The sequence below is a fragment of the Mirounga leonina genome, unplaced genomic scaffold, assembly GCF_011800145.1.
Source record: "Mirounga leonina isolate KUSES-001 unplaced genomic scaffold, KU_Mleo_1.0 Mir_447, whole genome shotgun sequence".
NCBI lineage: Eukaryota > Metazoa > Chordata > Mammalia > Carnivora > Phocidae > Mirounga > Mirounga leonina.
Window position 1 is genome coordinate 13,542,454 of NW_023270757.1, and position 9,249 is coordinate 13,551,702.

General features: G+C 41.9%; 1 protein-coding gene across 1 annotated transcript; it reads right to left on the reverse strand.

Moving 5' to 3' along the window:
- Positions 1-1,269: 1,269 nt before the first annotated feature.
- LOC117999001 (developmental pluripotency-associated 5 protein-like) lies at positions 1,270-1,655 on the reverse strand. Its single transcript, XM_034987903.1, has one exon. The coding sequence runs from the start codon at positions 1,558-1,560 to the stop codon at positions 1,270-1,272; it is 291 nt and encodes a 96-aa protein (XP_034843794.1). The 5' UTR covers positions 1,561-1,655.
- Between the last annotated feature and the right edge of the window lie 7,594 nt (positions 1,656-9,249).

Below are 9,249 nucleotides of genomic sequence, written 5' to 3' on the forward strand. Positions count from 1 at the left end.
TTGGCCCAGATTTTTTTTTCCAGGATATTTGTATAGCAAACAACCTTGGAAGGTGGAGACTGTGTATCCCCCTGGGCCAGGGGCCAGAATTGTCTGCTGTCCAATATAATAAAAATAACATAGCTCTCCAGGGCAAAGTTTGAGCAGATTTTCTTGTAGCCCTCATATAAAAGGTTGGGGTTTTCTAAGCTGAGGGTCCCTCAGCTATGAGGCAAACCCACTGTGTGTGCAGTATTTACCTGCCTATCACTGCCTCACCCCCCGTAGGATTAGGGAGCAAGAGGAACCAGTACAAACATGTGCTCACACTGACTGCTCTGCTATAAATATGCAAGTCTTTTGTCTCTTACTCAGGAGTCCAGTGACTTCTACTAGTATCCATAAAACTGTGGTAGACTCATTTGTTAGCTTACAAAAAGGGTAAGATCTCAGATCTTTCTCAGTTTTTGACAGTGGTTTCAAACAACAAACATTTATTTTCTCATAGTTTCTGAGAGTAGGAATCTGGAATTGGCTTACCTGGATGATTCTGGTTGAGGGTCTCTCATGAGATTACTGTGAAGCTACCAGCAGGGGCTGCTGAAGTCATCTGAAGGCTTGACTGGGGCTGAAAGATACAGTGTCAAGAAGGCAGACTCATGGCTGTTGTCTGGAGGCCTCAGTTCCTCACCACACGGGCTTCTCCACAGAGCTTCTGGAGGATCCTCAAAACATGGCAGCTGGCTTCCCCCCAGAGCAAATGATCCAAGAGAGAATGAGTGTGGCCAAAATGGAAACCGAAGCATCTCTTATAATCTAGTATCAGAAATAATATACCATCACTCTGCCATACTCTGTTGGATACAAAGTTCAACCACAGCACGCTGTGGGAGACAACTGCACAAGGGTGTGAATATCATGAGACAGGAATTATTTGGGCTGTCTTCTGTTGTCAGGTGAGCACCTCACTCACACACACAGAATCTGGCTGGCATTACCAGATGCTTTCTTTTTTTTTTATTATTTATTTAAAATTTTATTTTAATTAGCAAACCTGGGCGGGGCGGGGGTGGGCACATTAGGACTCAGAGACAAAGGTGGAGACCCAAAAATCAGCTGGTTTTTCCTTGTCAGGCTGGAGCAGAATTTCAACCAGACCACATCCATTCCAAGTCTGGAGACTGTTTACTCTTTAAATCCTAATCCAGGTACTTTGGTTGCAAACTGGCTTCACTTCATCCAAGGACCTAGCTCTAGGGCTTTCATGGCATCTTCAAGTTTGAGCATCCCTCATTCCTGTCGCTGGAGGTGCCATTCGGCCATGGACTGGAGCATCCACCTGGCCCTGAGCTTATACAAGTAAGAGCCATAAGCCACGATCTCCATGAGGTCTGAGGATTCCAGAACTTTTAGCTCAAGCATGACTTTGCTCACTTGCTCGATGTACGGGATTCGAGATCCAGCTGGGCCAAACATAGCTTCCAAGAGCTGCGTCTGGACCTGCAACACCTCGGGATCTTTCAAGTCTTCAGGAGCTTTCACCCACGGTGGAATATCTTTTCGTTCTGGTAGCGTCCCCATCTGGACTGCCTCAAAACTAACCACGCTCCAACCTAAGCTAGGCCTGAGTCCTACCAGATGCTTTCAAGCCAGGGGCATGTAGAACTGATGAAATAATGCCTAGGGGGAAAAAAAAGGTAAAACAAAGGCTTGAATTTTAGAACTGGCTTCAGAAAGAGATTATTTCAGCAAGAAGAGAAACCTCTGGAAAGGGTCTAGTGAAAAGTTAAGGAGTTTAGTACCCTTTCCCCATGAAGAGCAGTAAAGCTCAGAGGGATTTGTTTTCATTTTCTTTCTGAGACAGATGACATACTCAATTCAGTCTCTAGGAAAAGAAAGAGTCACCCATTGCTACCCATCTTCATTCTTCTGGAAAAAGCAACAATATTTTTTTCCTTTGTCACCACCCTGCCATGTTCCCATTTGGCTAGCCCATGAGACAGTGAAAGCATTTTTCTCATTTTTTTATGAGTGTTTGACAATGCCACCCAGCACGTGCATTCCTGCACCACTGCAGAGTGGACACTTTCACTATTTCTGATTCCAGCAGAAGTACATCCAACAGTGAAAAATATGTACAGTGAGGACATCTGAAAAGGAAGAAGAGCATAGAATGTAAAGGGGCAGTATGTGCATGTGTATGTGGGCATGCAAGCAGGTTCTAAATAGGAGTCAGGAAAAAATTGAGCAATATACAATGCAATTTTAATTCATATTCTCTTGTTCTTCACTGTGGAGGAAAAAAAATTTTTTTTTTCCTAAAGATTTTATTCATTTGACAGAGAGAGAGAGAGAGAGCTAGAGAGGGAACACAAGCAGGGGGAGTGGGAAAGGGAGAAGCAGTCTTCCCGCCGAGCAGGGAGCCCAATGTGGGCCTCAATCCCAGGACCCTGGGATCATGACCCGAGCCGAAGGCAGACGCTTAACGACTGAGCCACCCAGGTGCCCCACTGTGGAGGAAAATTTTAACTTATTAATGCCAACTGCAACTTGCAAGCACTACCATATAATATTGAGATATTTGCCTGGAGAACACATGAAAGTGGTGTGTGTGTATGTATGATATGTAGGAATGATAAGGGAGGGTTCTAGGGACTTTTAGAAATAAAAAAGCAATGGTCTTCATTTGAGCAAAAGAAAATAAACATTTTTTAGCTTCTTCTGTATGCCAGACTCTGAGCTAATTTCATTCACATTTAATCTTCATTCAGAACAGCCCTCTAAGGCAGGCAAAATCATCCCATTTCACAGGAGAAAAAAAAAAAGTGGTTCAGAAAGAATGTGCCTTACTAAGACAGTGACAGATTCAGGAGTACATGCTCTTGTATGTCTCACTAGCTCTTTGACAAAATAGGGATATCTGTTGCTTGAAATGGTGAAGAGGAGAGGTGCCCAAGTCTGAAATCTCTATTGAAAGCACTAGTGTTTCTATAATTTGGGGAAGACAAAACAAGTGAAATAACTAAAAGTGAAGGTGGTTTTCATATCATCCTGAGAAGCAGGATTTCTCCAGTAGGGGAAATAAAATGAGAAGGTGTAATTCTTCAAATACAATGCAAAGTGTACAATGTACAGCACACAGTCAATCTGCCTGTTGGAAAGTTCACATGCACAGTGGATTGTCTCCTTGAGAGAAGCATGATACAGTCAAAAAAGCATGGACTATGGAGTCAGACAGACCTGAGTTTGCATTTTATCTCAATATTACTTGTATGACTTTGAAAGTTTATATAAAGTCTCTAAGTCTATATATAAAGTCTCTAAGTCTATATAAACTCCTTACTTGTACAATTAGAATGATAATACCCACTTCTCGGCTTTGGTAATCCCTACCCATGAGATAACACGGGTAAACTATCTCATACAGTCTGGTGTATGCTGGGTCCTCTGCGAATCACAGCAATGAATTCCATTCATTCATTTTTCAAGTCATATGCATAAAACTTTGGGCTACACTTTCAAGAAGGAGCCTTTAGGATTCTAAAACCACAAGCAAACTAAGTTTCCAAAGAACCACATCTTTCAAATTGAATTGGATAAGTCAGAGTATTTAACAAGGTGCTGGTCTTAAAGAGAATAGATTTAATTTGGTTTAGTTCCTTTGGCATTTGCAGGTAAAAACCACCACAAATTAATTAGCATGTCTTCATTTGCTTGAGGATGATTAATAATACTCAGGGAAAACAGGTTTTACATAATTCATCAGTCTGACAGAGCACAACACCTCTGGAGTTCCGAGAACTTCCAATCCCAGCTGGTCTGTGACACTTTAAAACTAGCTGCAAAACACAAAAGGGTGCTATTCTTGTAGGCCCTACATTAGCTGTTGTTCTGAAGTGAGGGGAGAGAAATCTAATCACAATCTTCAAGGTTACTTTCTTTCCAATTTAGGGTAAAGGGTGTAAACAAATCCTCTGTATACAGAACAGCTTTGACTTGGTCTCCAGGAACTCACTTGGTTCACTAAGTGGGTTGAGCAGAAGCACCATTATAGGTGTCGTCTTTTTCTCCTCCCCACCATTAGTCTGGGGCTGACTCTTTTAATATAAGCAAAGGTGAGTCTTTTTCATACTGTCAAAAATGCCCTCGCCACAAGCACAGAGTTTTCTGTGAGTGGTCCACAGTGCACGAGGTATGAGCTAAGGCATTGCAAGTGTGAGTCATCAACACACAGCCAAGAGGCAAAAAGTAAGTTTGATCAGTGTTTCTGAGTCCAAATTGGAACGCCTGCTGGCAAAAACTTTTCATTTTCTACTGATGGCCTTAGGAGTGAATGAGAAGAGGAATCCCACGAGAGTATTAAGAGCCATAACTGTCTTAAAATATTTGAAGAGGGTCTGGGGAAAGAAATGTGAATTCTAAAACAAAGTATTCTTTATCTTTCTACTTCTGTAGAGACCCTGAATTTGGCCAGCTGATATAATTAGAGGTCACATGACCATCTGCAGAATTCAAGGGAGAGGCCTGCTTTATGTGAAAGGTTGGGCAAACGAACTGAAAACCTCTAAGATCCATTCCAAAGCTAAGATCCTAGGAATCTGACTAGAGTTTACAATAAAGAAGAACTTTGAATTCTTCACTGAGACCTTCCTTCAATTTGACTGTCCACTCTCAATTCTGGTTATTTATCTGGCATTATTAAGTCCACCATCTGTGTCACGTGTGACTCAGGATTCTTCACAGGATGCCAGGTCGGATAGAAGGGTTTCCTAGCCGAGATCAATCAATGCTGCTTCAGACTCTCTCAATCATAATACCAGAAGCCAACTCAAACTACTGTCAGTCTAACAGGGAATTCAGTGGAAGCACATTAAAGTATCTCACAGTTTGCAAGTGTAGAGGGGCTTAGGGAAGGGGCAGAAACTAAAGTCAGGACCATCCGGAATCTCAGCAGTGCCCTTTCTCTGTCGTTAATCTTGACCTTTCCAAGAATCAGCCTCATTTTTATTTGTTTTTATAGAACAGGTTTCCCTAATTCCAAGTCCACGTGGCAAGAAATGCCATGCAACCTAAACTGACATCATGTCAGACTCAGTGACAATAGAGAAGCCCTGGTTGGCCCAGAATGGGTCAGGTGACCGCCTCTGGTCCCATCAGTTCCGGCCATGGAGGTGTGTGGGGTTAGGGACTACAAACACGGCTGCTGAGGGCCCATGCCTGTGGGAGATGAGAAATGACGCGAGAAGGAAGGTAGTTCTCAAGAAGGGAGCTGGAAAAAAATCCTAAAAGAAGTCCTCTAAAAATAGATTCCACCAAAACAAGAAAATTTTCATGTTTATGTTTTCTTCAATTGGATAAGTGGTATAGGTTGCTGTGGCTTCTGGTTGTATCTTACATCTGAAAGAACTAAGTCAATCTTACAGATGCATCAACTTCTCATTTTTTAAAGTGACATCTGAAGGGGCACCTGGGTGGCTCAGTCCTTAAGCGTCTGCCTTCAGCTCAGGTCATGATCCCAGGGTCCTGGGATCGAGCCCCGCATCGAGCGCCCTATTCCATGGGAAGCCTGCTTCTCCCTCTCCCACTCCCCCTGCTTGTGTTCCCTCTCTCGCTGTGTCTCTCTCTGTCAAATAAATAAATAAAATCTTTAAAAAAAAAAATAAAGTGACATCTGAAGCATGTTGCCTTTCTTGACTTAAAACTTCAAGTCACAAATAATCAATATTTGCCCGAGGCAATCTTAGGGCTATTTTAAAAACCAGAATCCTATAGTCCTCTCGTGTCTTATAGCTCCAGGAAAAACAAGTTACCCTCTTAAAAGAACTGTCTATGGTTGTTTCTTCTCCTGTAAGGGGAACTTGGCTTAATGACCCCATGTCACTGGGTAAGGGGGGCTCCTCTAGAGAAAATGGAAGCAGTTATTTTTTATTTCCAAAACCAGCCAGGAAAATGCTCTCTATATAGTCTTCTGCTGTCTCACTTAGAGAAAATGTGGCTCTATCTACGCTAACCATTGATATCACTGTCTTTTTGGTGGCTAAAGGCTGAGAGGAAGGGGGTGAGTTTATCTAGTCAGACTACTATTTGAAATTTCAACCTAAGAAAAAAAAAAAAAATTTAAACAAAACTAAATGCCATTTTTTCTAAAAAAATACAATTTGCTTTCAAATGGGTAAAAGATAAACACTCTACCAAAGAATATATACAGATTGCAAATAAAAATGTAAAAAGATTCTCAACATCATTAGTCATAACAGAAATACACATTAAATCCATGAATAGATACCACTAAATGCCTATTAGAATCATTAAGTTAAAAAATTGATAATATTAAGTGACATCAAGGATATGAAGCACTGGAAATACAAAATGTGCACCCACTTTGGAAAACCGTGTGGCACTTTCTTATAAAGTAAAACATGAACTTACCTACAACTCAGCTATCCCACTGCTAAGTATTGACCCAAGTGAAATAAAAACTTACAGTTCACTTGAAAACATTACAGAGATGGTTTTTTGCATAACTACCAAAAACTGGAAATAATCCAAATAACCCCCTACTAGGAGATAGATAAACAAACTGTAGTACATCTAAATAGAATAGAATACCTAGCAATAAAAAAGAAACAAATTATTAATACATACAACAAAATGGATGGATCTTATATGCAATATTAAGTGAAACAATGTTCCGATGTTAAGTAAAAGCAGCCAGCCTAATTAGGCTACAAATTATATAGTTCCATTTAAAAGACATTCTGGAGAAGGCAAAACCATAGACAGAAAACAAATCAGTGATTGTCAGAGGCTGAGGGATTAACTACAAAGGGGCACACAATTTGTGGGAGTGATAGGACAATTGTATATTTGGTTTGAGTGTGGGTTATATGACTATATGCATTTGTCAAAACTTACAGAACTCCACACTTAAAAAGGGTGGATTTTACTGTATGTAAATTATACCTTAATTAAAAAGAAAAAATACACATTTATCAACAGATACAGCGTATTATGTATTAATTTCTCTTTAACTACACTCGTGTCCACTTTCGAGATTCTCACTGAACAACAGTGTCTTTGGCTGCTTCCATGCATTTGTGAAATCAAAGAGAAAGCTCTTCCTTTAGCTCGACTGTGTTCACCTCCAGAGCATTCTTTTGAGACAACAGCCCTTTTTGTCTTGATGGATTTACCACAGAAATGGAGAGAGGCCAAGCATGTCCCATGGGCACTCCCAAAGCTGAAGTCTCTCTTTGTCATGTTAAACTCTTCACATAGGGAGCAAGATGGTGGAGGAGTAGGAGACCTGGATTTCATCTCCTCTCAGGAATTGAGCTAGATAGGGATCAAACCATTCTGAACACCTACAAACCCAACAGGAGATCGAAGAAAGGAAGAGCAACAACTCTCTCATCAGAAAAGCGACCACTTTCTGGAAGGTAGGACGTGCAGAGAAGTGAATCCGAGGCGATATTCGGGAGGATAGACGGGGGGAAGGGGCCTCCGTTGGCCGCTTCTGGCAAGTGATAGAGCTGCGGAGCACAAAATCGGAAGTTTTAGAAGTCTGCTCCACTGAGGGACGTCACTCTGGTGGCTAAGCGGGGGGTGGAACCCTCCGGGACAGTGTGGTCTCAGGACCCTCGGGGTCACAGAAAGACCAGGGGTGCCTGAGTGTGGCAGAGCTCCCAGGTAATGGAGCAGGGAAGCCGGCTGCAGAGGCGGAGCCCAGGCGCGGGCTCTCAGCTCGGGGTTGCCATAAACCGTGATCCGCGGCACAGTCGGGCCACTGCTCCTCCAACAGGGACCCAACAAGCGGCAGATCCGGGGAGACTCCCCTTCCTCCCCCGGGGGGAGCCACGCGGGAGTGCACCGCACGGATCTGCTGGGTTTGGAGACTCCACCCGGGGTCGGGTGCCAGAGATAGAGGCGCGCGGTCGCAGGCCAGGTGAGCACGGAGTGCGGCCGGAGACCGGGGAGACAGGAGTGACTGATGGCTTTTCTCTGGGGGCTCACTGAGGAGTGGAGCCGCGAGTTCTCGGCTCCTCCGGGGCGGAGATTGGGAGGCCGCCGTTTTCACTCTCCGCCTCGAAAGCTGTACGGAAAGCTGGCAGGGAACAAAAGCCCCGGGGAGCAAACCCGAGCAGATTACTTAGCCCGGAGGGGGCAAGCGCGGGGCAATTCTGTCTCTGGCAAAGACATTTGGAAACCACGGCAACACGCCCCTCCCCAGAAGATCAGCGAGAACAGCCAGCCAAGACCAAGTTTACCGATCAATGAGAACGGCAGAACTACAGCGCTAGGGGACTACTGCACATAGAATTCATGGCTTTTTTACCATGATTCTTTAGTCTTTCAAAGTCAATTTTTTAAACTGTCTTTTTTTCTTTTTTTTTCTTTTTGAATTTTTCTTTTTCCCTTTTTCAACCAACATCTTATCAATCCCTTTTTAAAAAAAAAAAAAGCATTTTTATTTTTCATTTTTAGAGTCATATTCTATCCCTTCATAGTAGTTACCCGTATTTTTGGCTTATATATATAAGTTGTTCTCTCTTTAAAATTTTGAGATAGTTTCTTCTAACAGATTAAAATATACCCTAAATCTCTAGTATATGGTGTTTTCTACTCCCCTGCCTGATCACATCCTCTCCCTTTTTTTTTCTTTTTTCTTTTTTTAAATCCTCTTCTTTCTTTTTCAAACAACTTCTTATCAATTCCTTTTATAAAATTTTTTATAATTTTCATCTTTACAGTCATATTCCATCCCTTCATCATATCAACCCTTATTTTTGTACATATATAAGTTTTTCTTTCTTTAAAATTTTGGGAGGCACTTTCTTCTAAAAGACCAAAATACACCCCAAATCTAGTGTATGGCACTGATCTATATACAAGCCTGATCATATTTGATCACATTCTGTTCTTTTTGTTGTTGTTGTTGTTTTGTTTTGTTTGTTTTTGTTTTCATCTTTATCTTTTTCTTTTTCTTTTTTTTCTTTCTCTTTTTTCTCTCTTTCCCTTTCTTTTCCCCCTGCTTCAGGTCTTTTCTGATTTGTTTAGAGTATATTTTCTGGGGACGTTGTTACTCTGCTAGCATTTTGTTCTCTCATTAATCTATTCTCCTCTGCACAAAATGACAACACGGAAAAAAATCACCTCAACAAAAAGAACAAGAGGTAGTACCGACTGCCAGGGACCTACTCAATATCGACATTAGTACGATGTCAGATCTAGAGTTCAGAATCATCACTTTAAAGATACTAGGTAGGCTTG